Here is a 26,302-nt window from a genome sequence, read left to right as displayed (position 1 = left end):
TGTGGTCTGGATGTTCCCTTCTCAACATCACAGGGGGATCTCTGTGGCCTGGATGTTCCCTTTTCATTGCAGGGTTGTTGATCATGTGCTCTGGGGCTCACCTGCCTGGATTTGAATCCTGCCCTCCTTGCCTGATGCTGTGTGATCTTGGTTAAGTTGCTTCCTCTTCCTGAGTTCACCTTCCTTTCCTGCACAGCAGGTATAATAATAGGACCTACCACATAGCTGTAGTGAGGATTAAAGGAGCCGATATGTGTTTGGCATCTAGTTCGTGTTCAGTCACCAAATTGTGTCCGACTCTTCCGAACCCTGTGGACTGGAGCATGCCAGGCTTCCCTGTCCCTCACCATCTCCCAGAGTTTGCCCAAGTTCATGTCCATTGAATTGGTGATGCCATCCAACCATCTCATCCTCTGTCACCCCCTTCTCCTTCTGCCTTCAATCTTTCCCAGCATCAGGGTTTTTTACAGTGAGTCGACTCTTCACATCAGGTAGCCAAAGGATTGGAGCTTCAGCTTTAGCATCAGTCCTTCCAATGAATGTTCAGGGCTGATTTCCTTTAGGATTGACTGGTTTGATCTCCTTGCTGTCCAAGGGACTCTCGGAAGACTGCTCCGGTACTACAGTTTGAAAGCATCATTTCTTTGGCACTCGGCCTGCTTTATTGGCACCTCGTACCCGCTCTGTAGGGGATGATGATCATCCTGTCCTCTAATCTTTTCCTTCCGATGAGCAAGGACTGTGTCTTTCCTGCCTTTAAATCCCATGCTGTGAGTTGGGGCAGTCTCACAACTCAGTCATCTGCAGGGGGCTGGGAGGAAAATTAACTGAGCAAGTTGAGCTGGGTGGGGATTGCTGTGAAGTGGAGAGTCCAAGGTGGTCCTGGAAGGGGAGCGATTATTCCCGCTTTCAACACATGTCTATTGGGTATCTTCCATGTGCCAAACACTGTTGTAGGCGTGGAGACAGAGAGTGAACCAGAGAGAACTCTCCACCCTCTCGCAGTTCACGTGTTAGTGGACTCGGGTTTAATGGCTTTGTCACCACCCAAGAATATGGGCCCACTGTTGCCATTACTTCTGCTTTTTGGAAAGAAAAGCCAGAAATCTGGATTTTTAAAAACCACGAGGGAGTTTGAGATTAGCAGATGCAAACTAGTATATACAGCGTGTTCTACTGTATAGCACAAGGGACCTTTGTCACTCTCCTATGATAAACTGTAATGGAAAAAAGTATGAAAGAGAATATGCATAACTGACTCACTTGGCCATCCAGCGGAAATGAACACAGCATTGTTAATCAGTTAGACTTCAAAAAATTAAAAAGCAACAACAACAGCTATGAACTGGCAATGGTTTTAGGTACTGGCTGTGGTTATATATTATTTCGTGAAGCACTGTGCTGTGCTTCATCATTCAGTTGTGACCCCATGAACTGTAGCTCACTGTAGCCTGCCAGGCTCCTCTGCCCATGGGATTCTCCCATGAAGAATACTGGCGTGGGTTGCCAAGCTCTCCTCCGGGGGATCTTACCAACCCAGGGATCGAACCCAGGTCTCCCGCATGGCAGGCGGATTCTTTACTGTCTGAGCCACCAATGTGGGCCAAACCCTGGGATCCCCAGGCCTCCAGTTGGCAGCCCCTGGTGTGACATGCTACCCAGATGGCTCTAGGAGGAGGAGAGTCTCTGTTCTACACAGCAGCAGCTGGGCTGATGTCAAGGTCATCGGGGCAGAGGGCATCTCCTCCCCGTCCTGCAGAAGGTTCCTGTGGCATTTCTGCCCAGGGCACAGATGACGCTGCTGTGCTGCAGACTGCAGGCAGTGAGTGTGAATATTCCTTCTCTCATCCTTCCTGTTCCCAGCCCCCATACAGCCTATATCAAGAGGACAGAAGCAGCGTCCATAGTTACCCATGGCGGGGAAGAAAGTGGTGGCTGTGGCTGATGTGGAGAAAATGCAGTGGGTCCAGGAAGCAGCCTTTGAAGCCAGATAATTAATTATCTTTGTTGCCTGAATCTTTGTTAAAGTGGATAACTGATCTAAAAGCCTGTGTGGGAAGGATGGAGAATAGGATTGAGGAGAAAAGAACTTGAAGATGCTACCAGGAGCAGTTCCTAATAGTGGGAGGTTTTGGAGAGAGTGGTGAGATTCCTGGGAAGATGTGAGACGTGCTTAGGGAGGTACTTTGTGTTCGGTGAGCACGGTGCTGCAATGCTAGCTTTTTATAGGTAGTTACCCCTAAGTGGGGCATGTACTCTCTGGTTTGCCTCTGTCCCCCACCTCCCGCTGTTGTACTTCACCCACCTGTTTGACGCATTTAGCCACTGTCCTTACCTTCATGGGTCTTAGAGCTGGTGGCCCCTCCTCTGTGGAGGCCATATGGCAGAGTGCTTGAGATGGTGGACTCTAGGCTCAGAATGAGCCTGACCTGCCTTTTACTATCTGTGTGATTCTGGACAAGTTCTTCTGCCTCTGTGATTGTACCTGTCAGGATCCCAGCAGGAAACACATCCCTCAGAGGCCTTCAATGAAGGGCCACCTCTGGGGGGAAGACTCTAGAGAAGACTCTTGAGAGTCCCTTGGACTCTGCAAGGAGATCAAACCAGTCAGTCCTAAAGGAAATCAGCCTTGAATATTCATTGGAATGACTGATGCGGAAGCTCCAATACTTTGGCCACCTGATGCGCATAGCCGACTCATTGGGAAAGACCCTGATGCTGGGAAAGATTGAGGATGAAAGGAGAAGGGGGTGACAGAGGATGAGATGGTTAGGTAGCATCACTGACTCCGTGGGTATGAATTTGAGCAAACTCTGGGAAACAGTGAAGGACAGGGAGGCCTGGCATGCTGCAGTCCATGGGGTCTCAAGGAGTGAGACGGGACTGAGCAACTGAACAACAACAGGGAGGAAGAAACCAGTGGAGGTAGCTTGTGGGGACTCTGCAGCCTAAGGCAGAAGGGATTGTTGGCACAAGTGGTGGTCCTGAAGGGACATAACTGCTTCCCAATCATGCCATCAATTCAAGAAAGAAGTGGGGGAAGTACCTAGCCTCTCTCCTCCTTTCCAGTCACCTGTTGGTTCCAGCTGTCTGAGGCCAGCTGGAAACCAGGAGGCAAGGGGCCTGGATGATTCATTTTGTAGGGGTCAGCCCCCCAGGGCTCAGGTCACAGCAGAGGCAGGTGAAGATTGGGTCTGGGAGAGAAGCAAGGAAAACTGGTTCACTGATCCTCCATTTCCTAACCTCGAAAGCGGAGGATAATATGGCTGCCTACCTCGGAGTGTTCTTGGGGTGAAAATACTCCCTCAGGGTGCCTGCCCAGTAAATGCTGAGACTCTGTGTGGGTTTCAAGGCTTTCCTAGGGACCGAGGGCCCAGAGAGAAGTGTTCTGTGTGTTGATCTCATCATACAATTTTAGGATGAAGAACTCTTCCCCTCCATCCCCTGTAATGGGAACGTGGGATGTTGGCTTCTTTGGCGGAGCGTGTAAGGTGGAAGGTAGCAGTTAAGAATGAAGACTCTGGAGTCGGTCTAGGTTCTAGCGTGACTGTCACTTACTGTCAGGTTTCTTAGCTTCTCAAGGCTCCCCTTTTTTTTTCATCTGTAAAATGGGGCTGTTGGTAATTCTTGTATCATAGCGTTGTGAGGATCAAGTGTAAAGAGCATAAAGCAATGCCTGGAACACAGTAGGCAATCAATAGATAGTAGCTATTGCTGCTGTTGCTGTCTTCCCCTCCTCCTCCCCCTCTGCTTTTCCATCATCGCCACCACCATCATCACCACCATCACCACCACCGCCACTACTGTGGGTTGAGTGCATGCATGCTAAGTCACTTCAATCCTGTTTGACTGTTTGTGACCCTATGGACTGTAGCCAGGCAGCCTCCTCTGTCCATGGGAAGGTATCTAGGCAAAAATACTGGTGTTGCTTTGCCCTCCTCCAGGGGATCTTCTTGACCCAGGGGCCGAACCTGAGTCTCTTAGGTCTCCTGCATTGACAGGTGGGTTCATTACCACCGGTGCCTCCCGGGAAGCCCTGCCTACTGTGTGTTAAGCAAAACTGACCTGTTATCAGTAGAGAATTTCCCACTGCATGGAGTCCATCCGCCAGCTCTCCCGGGAGCTTCATTGATCATACCGTTAATCCTCTCATCCTCCCACAGATAATGATATTTCAGGGAGTGATTGATGGGTGTGTGTGTGTGTGTATGTGGGGGAGGGTGGGCTTGTGCCTGACTCCGGGGACATGGTGCTTTGTTATGCAGAATAGCTTGCCTGTCATCCCACTACGAGCCCCTTCCTTGAAAAGTTCCAGGCTATTTTTGAAGCCTTCAAGGCTCACATGTTCTTTCTCCATCATGTCAATGCCAGTACGGAAACATCGGAACCTTTTGGCAGAATGTAAAGCAAAAGAGATTTCAAAGTGCATGGAGGATGAGTGTTGCTCAGATGACAGGGTATTAAGACATGACAAGAATGCTGAGTTTCCAGACTGCAGCAGCTTGTGCGTTTGTATTTAGCCCTCTTTGGATTTCTTGGGAAATCAGCGGAGGTGCCAAAGGCTAACGTCATCTCTAAGAAGGCACCAAAGGGTAGAAACACCCGCTGACATCACCCCCCTCACCCCCTGCATAAATACATTCCGGAAGATCAGGAAACGATGCCAGAATGAGTGGGTGGTTGCCCCGGGCAACTCCAGGCTCCGGGCCACAGGGCGGTGCAGGTGAAGCAGCTGGCAATGGAGGGAAGCACGTGAGCACCAGGCGCCCCAAAGCTTTGCTGCTGATGCAAAGCCCAAAACCCACACTGGAGTCTCCCGGTGTGCAGTGAATACGTGCATCTAAGCGTGAAGGCGCCAAACCCTCACCGTTTATACACTGTATTACAAATGTCATGTTCTATTTACCCTTCCTGTTCTTTCCTGGAGGGTAGGGAATGACTTTGGGGATGGGTAGACCTGCGTTCCAGTCCCTTCTCTGCCTCTTGCGTGCATGCTAAGTTGCTTTGGTTGTGTCTGACTCTTTACGACCCTACAGACTGTAGCCCACCAGGCTCCTCTGTCCATGGGATTCTCCAGGCAAGAGTACTGGAGTGAGTTGCCATGCCCTCCTCCAGGGGATCTTCCTGACCCAGGGATCGAACCTGCGTCTCCTGCCTTGGCAGGTGGGTTCTTTACCTCTAGCGCCACCTGGGAAGCCCTCTCTGCCTCGTACTAGCTCCTTGATCTTTGGCAAGTGGCTTTAAGATTCTGGTAATCTCTGTGCTCTGTGACATCCTAGCGGGGTGGGTTGGGGGTAGGAGGGAGGTTCAAGAGGGAGGGGATATACAGATAGTTATGACTGATTTGCTTTGTTGTATGGCATAAACCAACACAACGTTGTAGAGCAATTATCCTCTGATTAAAATAAAATAAATTTAAAAAGAAAAAGATTCCAGGAGTCTTTCCGAACCACTGTTTCTTCGTTGGAAAGGAATTGTTGCAGCCCTTACGGGGTTAGAGATCATGGTGTTACAGGGTCCCTAGAGCTCAAAACAGGTTTATGGAATTGCCTTGTTACGTTCAGTGCTCAGATAGTCCCAGGGGGATCAACAGACCTCCTTCCACAAACGGGGAGACTCAGGCAGTGAGTACCTTGTCCATACCACTCACCCCAGGGTGAGTAGTGGTGCCTGAGTCTTTGGGCCCTCCTTGGAGGGAGGCAGTATGGAGTAGTGGTTAGGGCTTACCTACCCTCTGGAGTCCCTTGGGCAGGTTTTCGAAGCCTACTAAGTCTTCCCTTTTCCTGTCTGTGAAGTGGGGATAATCATAGGCTTGCTTTCTATGGCTGTCATGAGGATTACATGAAATAACCCTATAAGCACTTAGCCTGTGCTTGGGAGATGGTAAGCGCTCAACATGGTTGCTGTTGTTGCTGTTAGCAGTATTGGTGGTGGTAGCCATGGTAGTCGGTGGTGGTTGCGGTTGTAGTGACAGCAGTAGTGATGACGTGGTTCCGTTGGCTTGTGAGTGTTGACCTCTGGCAGCGTTGCGAATCTTTGTTCTTCTCTCTTCCTCTGAGGACAGGCAGTGTCTAATTACTCTCCCCATGATCCTTTTTCTAGGACCACTGTGGTCCACCCTTCTCTTCCCTGCCCTGTGCCTAGGGAGGTGGACCTCTGTGGACCGCGTCTCCTGGGCTCTCCTGCTGACAGCCTTTGTCTTGAGCTGGGCCAATGGGAGGTGGTAGCAGAGACTAAAGGGCGGGGAGAGGGCGGGTCTGGGGTTCTTCCCACCCTCATCTCCCTCCCTCCAGCTCTGGCCTCCTCAGGCAGTGACAGCTCCTGGCCGGTGGTCCCTCTTCCTTGATTCAGCTCTCACTGGGCTCTTGTTACTGTGTTTCTTTAGATTATACCTCTAGCCCTAGGTTGTGGTAACAATGTTCCACAGTTTCTAGTGTTTTAATTGAATATCTAGAGTGAATTCTGGTTCCCACAGAGACCCCAAGAGACCTATAAACCTATTAAAAAATAATGTATTGAATTGTTTTCATTCTAAAAATTGAAGTGGTCTAATCATTTTGGAAAAAGTGGCGGTTTCTTGTACAGCTAAACATTGAGTTACTGCATGACACAGCAGTTCCATTCTTAGGTATTTACCAAGATAGGTTAAATTATATGCCCACACAAAGACATATAAATGAATATTTATAGCAGTTTTATTCATAATAGCTGGAAGCTGGAGGGAAAAAAATCCCCAAACAGCAATCAACAGATGAACAAATAAACACACTGGGGAATAACTGTGTAATAGAATATTACTCAGGAATAAAAATGAACTGACTGCTGATATTGACAACTGCATTATTAATCATTAATAATCAAAACATTAATCAGAATGAAAGAAGGCAGGCATAAAATAGTATATACTGTGTGGTCCCATTAATCTGTGCTAACAGAAAGCAGATTGATGGCTGTGAAGGGCAGCATCTGGGGTGAGGGGATTTAATTGTAAACAGGAACTTTGGGGATGATTCAGATGTTCTGTCTCTTAATTGTGGGTTTACATGGGTGTAATACATCTGCCTGGCATCCCTGGTGGCTCAGACAGTAAAGAATCCCCTTGCCGGTGCAGGAGACCCCAGTTTGATCCCTGGGTCAGAAAGATCCCCTGCAGGAGGAAATGACAACTCACTCCAGTATTCTTGCCTGGGAAATCCATGGACAGAGGAGCCTGGTGGGCTACGGTCATGGGCTTGCAGAAGAGTGAGACACGAATTAGCAAGTAAACAGCAACACATATATTCAGGGACCTGTTTCTGAATTCTCTCTGCTGTTCGGTTGGTCTGTTTGTCTGTCCTTGCACCATACCAGGCTGTCTCATCACTGCAGACTTATAATAACACTTGATACATGCTGCTCTAAGTCTTGAAGCTTTCCTTTCCTCAGGTATCCTTGGTTCTCTGCATTTCTATAGAAATATTGGAATCAGCATATTCATTTCCACACATACACATGTGCACACATACACATATGTGGGCAAAATGCACTAATTTCTTTCAACAATATTTTATAAAATATTCTGTACTTTCTGTGCAGATTTGTTTCACCTAGTTCTTTACATGTATTCCTAGGTATAATGATACAGTTGTGTAACTTATTTTTTAAATGTTTGCTGCTGGTATATAGGGAAGCCCTGGTGGCTCAGTGGTGAAGAATCCACCTGCCAATTCTGGAGACCTGGGTTTGATCCCTGGGTCAGGAAGATCTCCTGAAGAAGGAAATGGCAACTCACTCCAGTATTCTTGCCTGGGAAATCCCATGGACAGAGGAGCCTGGTGGGCTAGTCCATGGGGTTGCAAAGAGTCAGATACTACTTGGTGACTGAACAAGAACAAGATAAAGGAGGGACAATTTGGGCACCAGAATTTCTTGCTTCATGGTATCAGACTTAAATGAGTTGAAATGTGTTTCTGTTCGATAATTTAAGCTTCGATGTAAGTTTGCTTAATTCTTTGTTGAGTGAAAAAGCCCCTAACCTCATGAAGTTGATTAAATTCTACATTTGCTTCATCATATAAAAATATTAGGGAAATAAAGTATTATAAAAAGAAGATCAAGACCTCAAAGTCCTTACAAGCAGAGATCACTCCCACCGTCAACATTTCAGATGTAATGTGTTTTCTTCCAGTTTTTTTCTGTACTTAGATTTTCCACCCTCAGTGGAAAATCAAAAAGAAAGCAAGTACAAAGTCTCCATTCTGTGGCATTTTTGTTATGACTTTACTTGTCTCAGGCACCTAGGGCGATGGTGAGAAGCTTGTGTCCTATATCCCAAATATACTGGGAGGAAATGAGAATGTTTGGTCTGCTGAAGGAGACATATTGGGGAAACGGGTGGGACGAGGGCATGGTCTTTGGCTTCAAATCTCAACCAGTCAATCAGTCAGTTAAATATTATTGAGCTTCTTTCATGAGCCCACACTAGGAGTGCGGAGGTGAACAAAGCATGTGGTTTCCCTGCTTGAATGGAGTCAGTCTGGGAGGGAAAGGTATTATTATTAATAATGATGATGGCAGTGACAATAGCGGTCGCTAATATTTATGATGAAGCTACTATGTGCCAGGCACTAAGGCTTAATTTTTCTGTTCAAGTTCTTAATATGTCGTTCCATTTACTCTCCCAGTTGTCTTTGAGTAGGTACTCTTTCTAATCCTCATTTTATTATTGAAAAGAATGAAGTGGCTTAGAAAGTTTCAAATGGGGTTGTACAGTAAGCAGATTAAACCTAGGCTAGCAGATCAGGAAGACTCGGAGGAAACGACATTTCACGTGTGATCTGAAGGATGACAGACATCAGAGAAAAACGATTCTGACTTCAGAGAACAGAGACAGGGGCGGTTTTTTTCACAGAAGGAAGTAGGCTGGTTTTGAGTGATAAATGTGGGATCAGATTGGATGGACTTGGTGACCGGAAGTGAGTAGTGACACTGAGGGGAGTCAAGGGTGGCTCCCAGGGTGAGTGAGAAGAAACATCAGAACTGAGGCAGAAGTTTAAGTAGTGTTTAAATTCAAACCAAAGCTCTTGATTATTTCTCCGCTCTGTCAAAAATACAAACACTGCATTTGAATAGTCAATATCAACATAATATTTTTTTCTGTGAACACTGATGAACTTCAGAAAATTTGAAAAACCCTGATTTTATAACTGTTAGATAATTCTTTTAAAAATCTTCATCATTTATTTATTTGGGTGTGCTGGGTCTTAGCTGCACCATGTGAATTCTGACTTGTAGCTTGTGGGATCTAGTTCCTCAACCAAAGATTGAACCAGTGCCTCCTGTACTGGGATGTGGCATCTTAGCCACTGGACCACTAGGGAAATCCTGTTTAGTTAATCCTCCAAGTTTGGGTTCAGAGGGGAAGTACCATAAATGTCTAATGTAAAGAACTACAGATGTACCCCTGAAGTAGAGCAGTAGCAACTCTGTTTCCTCAACACACTTGTTCCTAGTGTGGAACTGAATATAAGGTGGGTACAGATGGAGACTAAAGTAGGTGAAAAGCCAAGCATTTTCCCAAAATTCCCTCTGTACTTCCCCCAGATCTTTGATGAGATAGGATACTATTAGTTGAATGTTCAGCTTCCCAGGTGACACAGTGGTAAAGAATCTGCCTGCCAATGCAGGAGACTCGAGATGCAGTTTGTCCCCTGGGTTGTGAAGATCCCTTGGAGAAGGAAACGGCAACCCACTCCACTATTCTTCCCTGCAGAATCCCATGGACAGAGAAGCCTGGTGGGCTACAGCCCTTGGGGTCGCAAAGAGTCGGACGTGACTGAACATGCACATATTTGAATATTCAGATCCCTTTTGTAGAGTCTGGGAAGCATAAATAAAAAGCAGGGATGGAGACCAGGGACTTAGTTTTTTGGATATATATAGCTTCACTGTTGCCTATGCTAAAGTTGTAAAGAAAAACCTATCAATATGCTTGGGAAAAATTTGTCTTTATGGATATCTTACTTTATCAAACTTGTCTAGTAACAGGGTGAAGGAGAAGGAATGTAACTGCTATTAATTTTAAAAATTGGCTACTACATGTTTTTTAAGACTTTTGGATGTAGCTATCATTTCCTCTAAAGTATATATTCCATCATGTTTAATAAATTGTTTTATTAAAAAAACAATATGAATGAGGGAGAAGAACAAGGATTTGGTTTGGAGCATCGTCACTTTGAGATCCAAATGGTGGTACTTAGCCAGGAAGGGAGGGCTCTGGGCTGAGAGGTACAACTGGGAGCCACCAGCACAAACAAATTTATGAAGTTTGCAGACTGACAAGGTGGCCTGTCGGGAGAATGATCACAGGGAGTAGAACAGTACCTGAGATAGAGCTTTGAGGAATTCTAGTAGATTAACGGCGGGGGCGGGGAAACAGGAGGAGGAGCCAGGGAAAGGTAGAGGATGCCATGGAGGGCAGGATGGGGAGGTTACAGGGATGCAGAGATCTGTGCCGTTGAAAAGACTTTCTAGTATCAGAATTGTCCTTAGGAGGTGGCGCGCTCCTTGTTCTGCAATGAGATGAGCTCAGGGACATTGTAGAAGAGGGGTGGGGTCAGATGTCTTTGAATTGGCCAGAGTTTCTTGGTTCTTTGTAAGCCACAAGTGGCTGAAAGTGTCTTAAAACCCGAGTGGAAGGGTATGCAGTTTTACATTCATGTCGTGGCCAGGCCTTGGAAAGAACAGGGTCCAGATTGGCTATTGGCTCTAGGTGGCAGGAAGTCATGGACCACCTTCTTGTGGCAGCACTACTGATTCAGGAATCAGATTCCCAGGAGGAGTGCGATCGGCTGATCTTGGGTCACATGCCACTCCTTGGCCGGGGGGAGAGCTGGGCACCTTGACTGACAGCACCACCAAGACTGGACATCATGGAGCCAGGCCGGTTTCCCAAAGGAAAGTCAAGATGCCACTTACCATAAGGGAGAGTGGCTGCTGTGCAGGCGAAACCCACAGATGCCCCCTGTAAACTCCACGGCCCTGTCTTGGATTGGATGATATTTGTGATGTTCCCATAACAGGCCCGCCTTCTTGCAGGGCTGTTGCTAGTGTTTTGCCTGTTGGAGGATTAAGTTTCTCTGTTTGCTTTTTAGAGTAAGTTTGGGGACTGGGATTGACGTGAATTTATCTCTGGGCTTCAAGCCACTAGGTCTGGAGGCACAGCTTGGCAGATACAACTCATGTTATTTCTTGACACGACAGTCAAGAAAAGACTTGGCCTTGTGGCTATATGGCCCCTCCTTCGTGAGAAAGGCTAGGAGCTGGTAGTAGACAGATGGTGTAAATCTCTGTTGCATCAGTGAGGTGGGTGTGACCATCCTACAGGCACTTACTAAAAAGAAGCCTGAGTAATTGGCACCTGTGGAACAGGAGACCTGTCAAATCTTATACCTTCCGGCACTTTCTCTTACCTGAGCAAGCTTCTAAGTGCAGCCATGCTTGTAGGACCGCAGTATTTAGAGGATAATGGGCTCCCCTGATGGCTCGGTGGGTAAAGAATCTGCCTGCAGTGGAGGAGACAAAGGCAGAAGTGAGTTCAATCCCCGGGTTGGGAGGATCTCCTGGAGGAGGGCATGGCAACTCACTCCAGTATTCTGGAAAATCCCATGGACAGAGGAGTCTTATGGGCTACAGTTTATGGGATAGTCAAGTGTCAGACACAGCTGAGCAACTAACACTATTTAGAGGATAAGGGAAGGGTGAAACACTGTATCACAGGTTTCCTTGGTTCACCAACATGGACTGAGCCAACCGAGTGTTCTTAATAGCAAGTCCAAGGCTATGGTTTTTCCTGTGGTCATGTATGGATGTGAGAGTGGGACTGTGAAGAAAGCTGAGCGCCAAAGAATTGATGGTTTTGAACTGTGGTGTTGGAGAAGACTCTTGAGAGTCCCTTGGACTGCAAGGAGATCCAACCAGTCCATTCTAAAGGAGATCAGTCCTGGGTTTTCTTTGGAAGGAATGATGCTAAAGCTGAAACTCTAGTACTTTGGCCACCTCATGTGAAGAGTTGACTCATTGGAAAAGACTCTGATTCTGGGAGGGATTGAGGGCAGGAGGAGAAGGGGACGACAGAGGATGAGATGGCTGGATGGCATCACCGACTCAACGCACATGAGTTTGAGTGAACTCCGGGAGTTGGTGATGGACAAGGAGGCCTGGTGTGCTGCGATTCATGGGGTTGCAAAGAGTCGGACACGACTGAGCAACTGAACTGAACTGAAGTAAAATAGAAAAGAGATATATTTATAGGAACACATGAAACGCAGGAGAAAAGAGGGGCCCTCACTGCCCACCCCCCAACTTCTCATCGTTGGTTAATCAGTCATAAGTCCTTTGGTCTCAAGAACCAAACACCCAGTTTAAGTTGGTTTAGACAAAGAGGGATTTGTCGACGTATATAAAAAAGTCGAGGGGTTCTCCCTTCAGGCTTGGTTGGATCCAGGTGCTTCTGTGTGGTTATCAGATATCTCTTGGCTCTGCTTTTCTCCTTGCTGGCTTCATTCTTAGGAAAGCTTTCCCTTTGTGATAATAAAGATGGCAGCGTCCATGCACGTGTGCTCAGTTGCTTTAGCCGTGTCTGACTCTTTGCGATCCTGTGGACTGTAGCTAGCCAGCCTCCTGTATCCATAGGGATTCTCCAGGCAAGAATATTGGAGTGGGTTGCCATGCCCTCTTCCAGGAGATCTTCCTGACCCGGGGATAGAATTCACATCTGCTTATGTCTCCTGCATTGCAGGTGGATTCTTTACCTGCTGAGCCACCTGGGAAGCCCAAAGATGGCAGGTGCAGACTTATTCCCCACCCAACTTAGCAGTACTCCTGGAAAATAAATCCTTTTTCCTAATAATTCTAGCAAGAGTCCTAAAGCTGATTCTCACTGGGTGGCTGAGATGCATGCCCATCCCTGAATCCACACTGTGGCTGGGGTCCTGGGTTCCCCTAGCATCCAGGAGAGGGGAGGGCATCTTTAGCCAGCTCATGGAAACTGGGGGTCTGATGCTCCAAATAGAAGCAGAGAGGATAGTTGCCAGTTGGGCATGTTCACCACACTTGGTTTCGGGACCAGCTCTTCTCCTGGTCCTCCTGGTCTGAGAGCTCTAGTGCGGGATGTCTGGTGAACAAGGGATGTTGATGTTTCCCCTTCGGCCATGGCTTTTTTGACTTGCTGACCCCGCCTTTGGGGCATGATCAAAGCCAGGAGGCCACGGGGTCAAGAGCAGTCTCCTTGTGTTATCCAAACAAGCAGGATATTCCCAGCAGCTGTCCTGCCCAGGCGCCTTCTCCCCAGGGTTATAGCAGAAGCTGGTGGTGGGGGAGGGTAGGGGGAACTTTCTTCTCATGAGTTTGTTTACTTCTGAGTCCTATCCTTTACCTCTTGTTGGCTCCACTGCTTTGTCTGGCTTAGTTAAGTAAGCTTGGTAACATTGTGAATGAAAGCATTCCTTTCCTGCAGTTGCTGACCCCTGCAAGGCTCTTGCTCGGTAGTGCTAGGCTGCTGCTAAAGAAATGACGTTTGCTCTTCCTTCCATCTCTTATGGGAGGAAATCACCATCATTAGAACTCTGCAAATTCCCTTTAATTCTGGGTAAATGGTTGGCAGCCCGTATGATGGAATAAGATGCAGTTGTGGAGACAGGATGTGGTCACTGTCTACATGTTGAGATGGCATGGGCCTCCAGATGTGTTAGTTTGGGAAAAAGCATGAGGAGGGTGTGCAGATCAGCAGTGCTCTGTCCCGTTTGAATCACCTGTTCCCAGCCTCTCTGTGTGTGCTCAGCCATTCTGTCATGTCTGACTCTTTGCGACCCCATGGACTCCCCATGGAGCCCACCAGGCTTCTCTGTCCATGGAATTCTCCAGGCAAGAATACTGGAGTGGGTTGCCGTTTCCTCTGCCAGGGGATCTTCCTGACCCAGGGATTGAACCCGCATCTCTTGCATTGGCAGGTGGATTCGTTACCTCTAGGGCCACCTGGGAAGCCCTCCCAGCTTCTCCAGTCTTCCTCCCATAAATCTGAATCTCTAGAGGGACTTGAGCCCTGTTTTGTTTTGAAAGCTCCAAGTGACTCAGAGTACAGCCCAGACTGAGAACCAAGGGTGTAGATTTGTAATCGTATGGATGAAACTAAAGGGGCATAGATAAAACCAAAAAGGAAATAGAGAATTATACTGCACATATAGGCAGGGACTCATATGTGCTCACACACATGCAGAGAATATTGCTAGAAGACAGACAAGAAATGAGAAAGAGTAGTTCCCTCTAATGGGGTAGAGCCTTGTCTCTCAAACGTATGCTCATCAGTAATGTTCGAAATTTAAGCCTTAAGCATGATAAACAGTTTAAAAAAGAAATCCTAACTGCGCACCTAAGGCCGGCCAGGCAGGGCTGTGAGCTCATGCAGCTTGACTGTGCTGGGGCCAGCCACCCACAGACGTGCAAATACCACCCACCTCCCTGGCCACAGCTGCCTTCCTCTTGACTCAGCTGGTGAGAGTGACTTCTTGAGTGAGAGAGGTGACCAAAAGCCCAGTCATTCATTCATTCATTCACGGTCAATGTACTCATTCATATTTTTATTAAGAATCAGATACGGGGCAGGTATGTGCCAAGCACAGGAATCTGGTCTCATCCTCATGACTATGCATGAAGTGAAAGTGAAAGTGTCAGTTGCTTAGTTACGTCTGACTCTTTGTGACCCCATGGACGGTAGCCCACCAGGCTCCTCCGTCCGTGGGATTCTCCAGGCAAGAATACTGGTGTGGGTTGCCATTCCCTTCTCCAGGGGATCTTCCTGATCCAGGGATCAGGCCAGTAACTGATCTTGTCCCCATTCTGTGGTTGGGGATATTTGAGCTCAGAGATAATGTGTAACCAAGGTGACAGTGTTTGACTCAGGAAGACTAGCTAAAACAGAGCTTGTGAACTGGTGGGACTCAGATGTCTTTGGATGGTCGGCATGGAGTTTTCAAAAAATCCCATCTGGCAACGCTGGACTAGCGATCCCAGGGCCATTGCTGGACAGAGTTGAGTATCCCAGGGATGGGCATGTGCTGTCCAGTTCATCCCAGCTGCCCTTCCCTGCTGTATTACACCAGACTGGCTTCACTCAGTCACTTAGCCTGGCCTCTGTAGGGTTTTAAGTTTATAACCCTTGCAGTGAAGTAGGTGCATGTGTGCTAAGTCTTTTCAGTTGTGTCCGACTCTTTGTGACCCTGTGGACTGTAGCCTGACAGGCTCCTCCGTCATGGGAGTTCCTAGGCAAGAATACTGGAGTGCGTTTCCAGGCCCTCCTCCAGGGGTTCTTCCTGACCCAGGGATCGAACCTGTGTCTCCTGCATTGGCAGATGGGTGCTTTACCGCTGAGTCACCTGGGAAGCCCAGTGAAGTAGGCAGGATGAGCCAACCATTCCCTGTCCCCTCCTGTCCCCTGGGGCTCCCAGGCTGAGTTATCCTGTGGAGCATGTCATTTCTACTCCAATCCGGCCTTCGGTCTGCTGATTGGAGAACTAAGCTCTCTGCCTTTAAATTTCCTCGTGGCCATCATGGGATGGGCTGTTGGTAGTGATGTATTTATGGAACAGATTTGCGCAGTAGAGAATGAGTGAAATATAGAAAAGGACAGTCATCCAGCCTGGCAGGAATGTGGGGCAGTGGAGTGAGAGGAGGTAAGAGTAAAGTTGGACGGTGGTTTCGCTGTGAATGAATGCCAGCCTGTTGGATTGGAACTTTATTCTTTAGGCCAGCGCTGTCCAATAATGCCTTCTACAGTGAGTGCCCAGTACTGTAGCTTCTAGCCACATGTGACTGTTCAGCACTTGAAATGTGGTTACGGTGAATGAAAAGCGGAAGTACTTTTTAAACAATGGGTTGTTCACTTTATTTTTTAAAAATATATTTGTTTATTTATTTGACTGTGCCAGGTGTTAGATGGGGCATGCCGGATCTTTAATCCTCATTGTGGCATGCAGAATCTTTAGTTGCAGGATGTAGGATCGAGTTCCCTGACCAGGGATCAAACCCAGGCCCGCTGCTTTGGGAGCACGGAGTCTTAGCCACCCACTTGACCACCAAGGAAGTCCCAAGAACTGAATTTTAAATTTCATTTAATTAACTTAAATTGGCATAACCCCACATCACCTGTGGCTACCATGTTGGACAGTGCAACTTTAGACGATAAGCAGCCAGTGAATGTGTTGAAGAAGGGAGATAGTATCAAGCTGAGTTTTCAGAAGATGAATTTTTCAGGAGTGTGTAGGCTGTATGGGGTGAGGGGAGTGGGCAGAAATAAAATTAATGGTGTTTAGTATATGTTAGACACTTACTTGGTCCTCACATGACCTCATTTAACCCTCACAACAACTCTGTAGGAAAAGCACTATTATTTTTTCTATTTTATAGACTAGGAAAGCAAGACACAGCAAGGTCAATGAACTTAAGGTCATAGAGCTAATAAATAGTGTGTCCTGGTGTCGTGTCCAGGCAGCTTGGCTGCAGAGTCCAGACTGTAAACCTCTCCAACCTGGAAGGAAGTAAATAAACCTTCACTGAGAACTTCCTTTGTGCTCTGATGCTGTACATTGGTACATGATGTTTCATTTAGATTTCATAGCAATCACATAACACTGATGACCTTATCTCCTCTGTGATTATGGAAGCTTTGGCTCATAGAGATGAGACATCACGGCAGGCTTATCAGTTTCGGGGGAAACCAGTTAAGGCTTCATTGCAAAATTCCATTTCTGAGTTACTGAGGGCAGTTAGGGTGGAATCAGTGGGGAGTGTACAGGAGGATATGGTGTAAAAGATGTTGCGAAGGAAGAATCAGTAGGATTTAGCAACTGACTGGATGGCTGGGGTGAGGAAAGCGGGGGAGGATTTCTTCTGGCACAGTGAAATGAATGACAAACACAAATGCAGCCACGCTGTATGAGCTGAGAGTGTGTGGGCTCTAGAGGAAGACAAACCTGGTTTCAAATACAAGCGTGGCCACTGACTAGCTGGATGCCCTTGGGCAAGTCATTCCTCTCTGTGTATCAGCATCCCTGTTGTTAAAACACGGATCAAAACATCTTCCTCCTGGGGCTGTGATGAGCTAAACTGTAATAACCATGGACGTGAAAGTCCTTTGCCAACTCAAGTCCATGGTCTTGTGAGTCATGCTTCTGAATGGTAGGGAGGCTGGGTGGAGGTGGTGACCAGGCCTGTCTGCCTTTGATCATGGAGACGGTTCCAGAAAGCATGGGAGGGAGCACCACCTCATCTTGGACACTGGGCAATTTCATGCCTTGAGTCGTCTTTGACCCGGGAGGAAAGGGGGATCCTGCACACCCATCTGAAAGCAACATTTGCACACTGATGCCTCCACCTCAAATGCCCCTTTCCACCGAGCACTTTGTGTATGTGTCTTGTTTGACCTTCACAACAACTTTCTAAGAGTAGATAATGCTATCATTCCCATTTTGGAGGAGGTGGAGGCTCAGAGAGGCATAGTAATTGGGCTAATATCTTTCAGCTTAAGGGTCATAAAATAGCAGTTCAGGGGACTTCCTTGGTGGTCCAGTGGTTAAGAATCCACCTTGTGATGCAGAGGTCATGGGTTCGATCCCTGGTCGGGGAACTAAGATCCCACATGCCATGGAGCAACTAAGCCTGTGAGTTGCAACTACTGAGACTGCGCACCCGAGCCTGAGAACCACAACTAGAGAGTCTGTGCGTCACAATGGAAGATCCTGCATGGCACCGTGAGGATCCCACATGCTGCAGCTAAGACCTCACACAGCCAAATAAATAAAAACAAAAAAAATTTTTTTAATGGAAGTTCAAACTGAGGTTCAGCTGATCCAGAGGCCTGGCCTGGAAGTCTTGCAGATTGTGGATTTCTGTCTTGAGGAATGGCTGTCTGGGGGCTTCCAGAGAGAGACGAGAGCTCAGGAAGGTGTTGAAGGCCCTTCTGTCTCTTCTTCCAACACAGACATCTGCAGCAAATGCTGGAATGAATATCACTGGTTAGTATGGATTCAGGGACAAAGATTGCTTCCTAAAGATGACAGTTGCCCATTTTAGACTCTAGTGAGAACAGGGTACAAGAGATGGATCGACTCCAAAGAGAGAAAATAAAAATTTAATGACTTGATCTAGTTTCCTCTGGATACAACAAATGAATTGTAATGGTCAGAACTGGGCATTTGGGGGTGGGTGCAGTATGAGGCAGAGCTGGGGTCCCATTGCTTCCTGGGGGCAGATACTCCAGAGAGGTCTCTTGGGCTTTTGTCTGTAGTCTTCTGCTTCTGGGATCATCCAAGTGTTTCTGATCTTTGGCTGGTATATCAGTTTCCTATTGCTGGAATAACAGATTACCACACACTTAATGGCTTAAAATAACAGATTTATTACCTTATAGCTCTGGAGGTCAAGAGTCTGAAAATGGATCTCACGAGGCTAACATCAAGACAGCAGGATGTCAAGATGTCAGCAGGACGTCATTCCTTCTGGAGCCTCTGGGGACCGTCTGTTCCTTGCCTTTTCTAGCTTCTAGACACCATCCACATTTCTTGGCGTGTGTTCCTTTCCAGCAGTGGCATCACTCCAGCCTCTGCTTTTGCAGTCGTACCTCCTTCTCTGACTCTGACCCTCATACCTCCTTCTAACAAGGATCCAGTGGCTAAGACTCCATGCTCCCAGTGCAGGGGGCCTGGGCGTTCAGTCTCTGGTCAGGGAACTAGATCCCACATGCCACAACTAAGAGTTTACATGCTAAACGTAAAGATCTCACATGCCACAATGAAGATCAATGATCCTGCATGCTGCAACTGAGACTCAGCACAGCCAAGTAAATAAATTTTGAGAGAAAAAAAAAAGAAAAAATTATTCTTTTTTAAAAAAAGGACTTTTGTAATTGCATTAAACTCACCAGGATGTGTTAGTGCTATTTGCTGAGTCATGTCTGACTCTTTGAGACCCCATGTACTGTAGCCTGCCAGTCTACTCTGTCCATGGAATTCTCCAGGCAAGAGTACTGGAGCGGGTAGCCATTCCCTTCTCTAGGGGATCTTCCTGACTCAGAGATTGAAACCAGGTCTCCCTCATTGCAGGCAGATTCTTCACTGTCTGAGCCACCATTCACACATACCAGGGATTAGGATGTGGATATCTTTGGTGAGGCTGGGGGAAGACGTTATTCTACCTATAGGCCTATGACCTTCATGATTTTACTGTAATGGGAGGATTGGAGATAAATGGTGCTTGGAATCTTCATCTCTTTCTCTGCGGGAGCCAAGTAGCAGTTCTCTGCCCCCTGTTCTAAAAAGCTAGCTTATTTATTTATGGCCCTGCTGGGTCTTCATTGCTATGCTGACTTTGCTCTAGTTGCAGAGAGCGGTGGCTACTCTTTAGCTGTGGGGCATGGGCTTCTCAAGGCAGTGACTTCTCTTGTTGCAAGGCGTGGGCTCCAGAGCACAGGCTCAGTAGCTGTGGTGTATGGGTCTAGTTGCCTTGCAGCATGTGGGATCTTCCCAGACCAGGGGTTGAACTCTTGTCTCCTGCATTGGCAGGTGGATTCTTCACCAATGAGCCACCAGGGACGTCCAGCAGTTTCCCCTTTTAAAACAGGTCTTGCATACATTCTCCCACCTGACACTCAGACGTTTTCAGTGCTCGCCTGGTCCATATACGTTTGGGTTTGAGACTGCATCATGTAGTCCTAATAAAGCATGACTACCGGTTAGATTCAGAAGGCTGTAGGCTGCAGGCTTCTAACCTCTACAGAGCAAAGAGTTGTTGCATAAACCGTGAAGCATCTAGGAATTCTTGGTTCTTACCAGGTACCTGTTTGAAAGCAGGACCTAATACGTGTTTCAGCAGTTTCTGTGAATGTTGGCTCTTTTTTAAGAAAAGCTAGTCTTACCCTGAATTTGCCGAACAGAAATGAGGGGGTGTTTATTTGTATCACAAAAGGATTTAGTTTGTTTCTTTAAATAGCCTAAGCCCTACTCCTTTTCTTTGAAGTGTTTTAGTTAATGGGAAATTTGATTTGCAGAACTTTTTAGAAACACGCTGTGTAAAGTGAATACCTGCACTAAAAGCTCATCAACTTTTCAGCCTGTTCCCAGCTTCTCTGGGGTACAGCCAAGTCCCATGGCATACTGAGTCCACCAAGGTGGACGTAGATTGCTTATTTTCGTGGCTAACTGGAAGGCTGCCAGGAGAGACCTTGTCCATAACTGATGTAGTCCTACCCTTGACCTTGGTGGTAGAATGTGGTCGGCCAGCCGGGAGCTATAGCTAGCATTAAGTTGATTGAGTTTTCCTCTTTTTGTGTGGCTATTAATTCCCATTCTTTGTTGATTCATTCACCGAATATTTATTTACTCAATATATACCAGGACATGTGGTAGACACTAGGAAGCTAGAGATCAGCTTCCTTCAAAGAGAGTAAGGATGGATAAGATCATAACTGTTGTTTCAGATATTTTGAAGAAGGGCTCTAGGCTAAAGTAATTGCTTATCTATGGTGAGCTGGGGGGAGAGGAACTTGCCTAAACATTTCGGGGTTAAGGGAGAAGTGAAAACTTCAGTAATAGACCAATTAGAAACTTAGAACAAAGATGGCAGTGTAAAGCGTAGGATGTGGTCAAAGCTGTGCTTGAAAGTTTTTAGCCTTAAAATGTTAAACTTTTATTGAAGAAGAATGGGAAGAAATTAGCTGAGCAGTCAGTTCAAGAAGCTTTAAAATGAATAATGAATAATAGCAGGAGACATTTGTTGCATACTCTTGGTCTGTTAGGCTCAGTTCTGAGCTCGGATTATCTCGTTTAATTCTGACAACACTGCTGTGATATGAGTATTATTACTATTATCACCATCACTTTTCAGAAAGAAAACTGAAGCACAGGTAGATAAGATAATGTGCCCAAACATTATAGTTTGCAAATGATGACAGCAGCATCAAAACCTGGCCATCTGACTCCAGAATTCATACTTGCAACCCAATGAATAATACAAGAACAAGTACCCATAAAATAAGTAGGACAAATAAAACTAACGATCAAGTAAGAAAAAAACAGTAGAATTGATAAATATAGCCATCGTTTGCTTCTTTAAAATGAGAGAATAATAAAATGGACACGAAGGAAGGGAAACCTCTGAAAAAAATCAAAACAAAGACTCCCCAACAATATAATAGACGAAAGCTCGAGAAAGGGCATGGCACCATCCCAGATAAGATGATGCAGTTGAAACACACGGAGAAGAACACTGTGGATAATTCCAAAGGAAAATATAAGTTCCCAAAGTTAGTTTGAGAAGAGCGTGAGAGAGAAATAAAGCTGGTAAAAGCGCTAAGCGGGAGAGGACTGCTTGCTCGTCATCCCTTTTATTCCACATTGCTCTGGAAATTTTACATATGGATGTATAAAGGGAAACACAAGAGGCATATCTATCAGGGAGGAGGAAAGAAAAATGTTATTACTGGGGATAATGTGATTCTCTACCTGGATTACTCAAAGGAAGCAACTGAAATCCCACAGCAACTCTCATGAATTTTAAAAATACTTAGAAAATAAATACTCTGAAAATTTATTGCTTTCCTATTTGTAAATGATAACCACTCAGCAAACAAAATGGAAAAGATGTCAAAATCACAATAGAAGAGAGGTAGGATTTCTCAGATAGAAATATGTAGAACTATAGAGAAAATTGGGCTTCCCAGGTGGCGCTAGTGGTAAAGAATCCACCTGCCAGTGCAGGAGACGTAAGAGACATGGGTTTGATCCCTGGATTGGGAAGATCCCCTGGAGGTCATGGCAACCCACTCTAGTATTCTTGCCTGGAGAATTCCATGGACAGAGGAGCCTGGAAGGGCTACAGAATCCATAGGGTTGCAAAGAATTGGACAATACTGAAGCAACTTAGCATGCACACACGCATAGAGAAAATTAAATACTTTACTGGGATATATAAAATACAATTTTAACAAGGGGGCACTCTATTCCTGATAGAAGTACTCATTGTTATGAAAGTGTCAATTATCAAAGTCCCAATAAATTTTTTTCTGGGGATGAGGGTAGGGAGTTGACTAAATGCAATTCCAAAACAAATTCCACTGGTGTTTTTAAAAGCTTGATAAACTGATTCTAAAGTTCACTTGAAACTTGCAGTGATTGCCGATAGAATGTTGAAAATAAGGATAATGAGAGAGGACTTGCCCTGCCAAGATATAACATATTATAAAGCTACTATAATTAAATCCCATATTGCTTTATTATAAGACAGATCAGTGGAACAGAACTGCAGGCCCAAAGACAGACCCAGTGTATATAATTATTTAGTATATAATTAGGTTGGCGTTTGAAATCAGTGATGAGGGGATGAATTATTCAATAAAAGATGCTGGCACAATTGATTACCTATTTGAGAAAAAATGGCAAGTTAAATTCCCATGTCATTTCAGATACAAAAAAAAATTACAAATTGATGGAAGTTTAAAGTGCATATGATGCCAGATAAAAGTAAAGAGAAAAGAATGGTATAGATAGGAATTTGGATCATATGGGAAGGCCTTTTGAAGTGTAGTTGGACTAAGTTTTCTTTGTCCAGCTTTTTTCTTTTGGTAGTCTGCAAGTTATTCTTGTTAGCACACTATTTCAGATTATAATGTCCTAAATGCAGTTTCTCCATACCTATTAACTCTTGAGGAATAAACAAGGATCTTAGCATGTTGCAACTTTGTAGTCTTTTTCCCATCCCTGTCTCTTAAGACTTGTCCCCCTACCCTCACCTTGCTTTTCTTCTTCTTCTTTCACCACTGTTTTATGCCTCTTTTATTCATTTTGTAATTTTTTTGTGGAGTGTATATTCTCTATTACTTCTTTGTGGGAAGTAAATTTTCCAAGTTCTGTATTTTGGAAATGTCTTTATTTTGTACTTTCACTTGAATGCTCGTTTGACTGCATATAGGATTTTAGGTTCAAATGACTTTTCCTAAACCTTTGAAGATGTTGCTCCATTGTATTCTATTTTTTTATTTTTTTATTTTTAAAAAATGATTGCCACAATCAATTTAGTTAAATTTTTTAAAGATTTTTTTTTTCATGTGGACCATTTTTAAAGTCTTTATTGAATCTGTTACAGTATTGCGTCTTGTCTTATGGTTTGGTCTTTTGGCCACAAGGCATGTGGAATCTCAGCTGCCTAATCAGAGATCGAACTCACCCCCCTCCATTAGAAGGCGAACTCTTAACTGTTGGAACTGCCTCCATTGTATCCTAGGATGCAGAATTGCAGATGAGAAATCTGATGTTAAAATTATTTTTTGTTCCTTTGTCAGTAACTTTCCCGTCTTCTCTTCCTTTGCTTGCTAGACACGTCCTCACAGTGATATCTGAGCCTTGGTAATTCTCACTGTTAGTCATTTTTCTTTTTATTTGTATCTATTGACACTTGATAGTTTCTTTCAATTTCATGGCTCAAATTCTTCTTAATCTTTAGAGAATTTCCTTTCATTTTCTTCAATTACACCTTCTTTACTTTTCTTTCTGTTCTTTCCTGAACATCCTTCTGTATAGATGTTAGAATTCTGAGATCTATTATACATGTTTTGAGTCATTTCTTCTATTCTTTCTTGCCTTTTTTTTTTTTTTTTTGCAAAATTCTGGGGAAATCACTCAAATTAGACTTCCAATTTGCTAAGTTCCTCTTTAGTTGTTCTCCATTTGTATCAGCCCAACTACTGAATTTCCAGTTGGGGCGATCATATTTTTCATTTCCTGATCTTTGTTTTTCTTTGACTCCTTGTTTCAAAATGAAAGTAGGCTTATTTCCCTTGATATTATGTAATTAACATATACTCTTTTGTCAACATTTCAAACAATATAGATGTAAGGTTGTCAGTAAAAATAATCTGTAGTCCTATTGCCCAGAAATAACCACCATTGGCATTTTTTGGCCACTGCTCATGTCTCACTCATGTGGGGCCTCCCTGGGGGCTCAGATGGTAAAGTGCCTGTCTGCAATGCAGGAGACCCGGGTTTGATCCCTGGGTTGGGAAGATCCCCTGGAGAAGCAGATGGCAGCCCACTCCAGTACTCTTGCCTGGAAAATCCCATGGACAGAGGAACCTGGAATGCTACAGTCCATGGGGTCGCAAAAAGTCGGGCACGACTGAGAGACTTCACTTTCGTGTATTGCTCTCAATATTGACAGACATGTAGGCACAGAGGACTTCCCTACTCACAACAAACATGTATATACTGTTTGACGCAGATGTCTTTATACAAAGCATATATTACTTACAAAATGCAATAAGTAATAACAGAAAAAGGAGAAAGAAATTGACCCCTTTGGAACTCTTCTTCTTCTTTTTAGCTTTGCCATCTTGTGGAATCTTGGTTCCCTGACCAGGGATTGAACCTGAGCCCCTGGCAGTGGAAGCACGGAGTCCTAACCACTGGACTACCAGGGACTTCCCCCCAGGTTCACTAATAATCAGTCAAGACTAATGTTTTTTTTTCCCATCTATTACCCTTTCTGTCTCTTTTCTGTCATGTTGAATTATTTTGAATTGAATCATTTTATCCATAAAGATTATAGGATGTATCCTTAGAAGTAAGAATAACAAAAAAATCATAATACTCTTATTATATCAAAAATTATAATTCCCTAATACCAATAACAAAAATTCTCTCATGTTATCAAAAAATGAGTCATTCATTTTTCTGATTGTCTCATAATTATTAAAAAACTATTAGTTCATTTAAACTAGGACCCAAACAATGTCCACATATTGTGTTTAGTTAATACCTTTTAAAATCTCTTTATTATTTTCCTCCTCTGCCCTGCTATTTTCCTCCTGCTGTTTTCTATTTTCATTCATTTATTGTTGGTATTTTGAGCAGTTTTAGGCATATAGAAAAACTGATTGAAAATACAGTTTCTGTACATTTCCTCAACCTCATTTCCACCCTAGTTCCCCCTATTATTAACATTCGCAAGTGAAATAAATCAGAAAGAGAAAGAGGAATACCATGTTAACTCACTTGTACGTGGGATCTTAAAAAAAAAAAAAAAAAAAAAAAGGAAACCCAAAACACCAAAACCAAGAAGTGAACTTGTGGATACAGAGAACAGATTGGTGGTTGCCAGAGATTAGGGTGGGGAGCGGGTGACATGGGTGAAAGTGGTCAAAATAAGTAAGTTCAGGGGGTGTAATAAATAGCATGTGACTATAGTTAGTAGTGCTGTAGTGTATATTTGGGCTTCCCTGGTGGCTCAATGGTAAAGAATCTGCCTGCCAGTGCAGGAGACGTGTTCGATCCCTGGGTTGGGAAGATCTGCTGGAGGAGGGCATGGCAACCCGCTCGAGTATTCTTACTGGGAAATCGCATAGACAGAGGAGCCTGGCAAGCTACTGTCCATGGCGCTGCAGAAGGGTCGGACACAACGACTGAGCATGCAGTGTATATTTGGAAGTCATTAAGAGAGTAAATCTTAAAAAATCTTATCAGAAGAAAAAAAATTTACAACTGTGTGTGGTGATGGATGTTGATGACTTACAGTGATGATCATTTATAAATGTATATATGGAATCATGTTATACACCTGAACCTAGTGCAAGGTTATATCAATTATATCTCAATTAAAAAATGAAGAGAACTATATTCAATACCCTATGATAAGTCATAATGGAAAATAATATTAAAAAATGTGAAAAAATGAAATAGCATGCCTTAGAGTGTTGTTAGGAATATTAAGTGAATTAATATGTGTAAAGCACTTTTAAAGAATCTTGCGTTAGTGTGGTACATTTGTTACAGTTGATGGGCCAATATCGATGCATTGTTATTAACTAAAAGCCATTGTTTATCCTAGGGTTCGCTTTGGGTGTTGTACGTTCTCTAAATGTAGTTGTCACTACGGTGTCATCCGTAGTGGTCAACATAAGTAGTAAATTGCAAGTTGTAGCACCGGTGTCCCCAGGAGTTTGAGTTCAATAGAAGACAAGGGGCAGAAACTGAAGGCATTGTGTATCTGATTGTGAAGCCTTTGAGTATAAAGGCTAATGCTGCCCTCCTCTCTGCCCCTCCCTTCCTGCTCTCCCCGTCCCCTCTCCCCTCCCTCCCACCCTCATTTTCTCTTTTGCAGTCTGCTGTTTTGTCGTGCACAAGCGCTGCCATGAATTTGTCACCTTCTCCTGCCCGGGTGCTGACAAGGGCCCAGCCTCTGACGTAAGTAACGGGCACCGGTCACCTCTCTCTGTCCACAGTCA

General features: G+C 45.0%; 1 protein-coding gene across 1 annotated transcript in view; it reads left to right on the top strand.

The window, feature by feature from the left end:
* The window catches only part of PRKCB (protein kinase C beta), a 381,711-nt gene that overhangs the window by 134,786 nt on the left and 220,623 nt on the right, over window positions 1–26,302 (top strand). The window contains exon 3 of the mRNA XM_052659473.1: window positions 26,179–26,261. Within this exon, the coding sequence (XP_052515433.1) occupies window positions 26,179–26,261 (83 nt within the window). The remainder of the gene's footprint in view (window positions 1–26,178; window positions 26,262–26,302) is intronic.

This window comes from Budorcas taxicolor, chromosome 2 (assembly GCF_023091745.1).
Source record: "Budorcas taxicolor isolate Tak-1 chromosome 2, Takin1.1, whole genome shotgun sequence".
In the NCBI taxonomy this organism is placed as follows: Eukaryota; Metazoa; Chordata; class Mammalia; order Artiodactyla; family Bovidae; genus Budorcas; species Budorcas taxicolor.
This window is presented reverse-complemented; position numbering and strand designations above follow the sequence as displayed.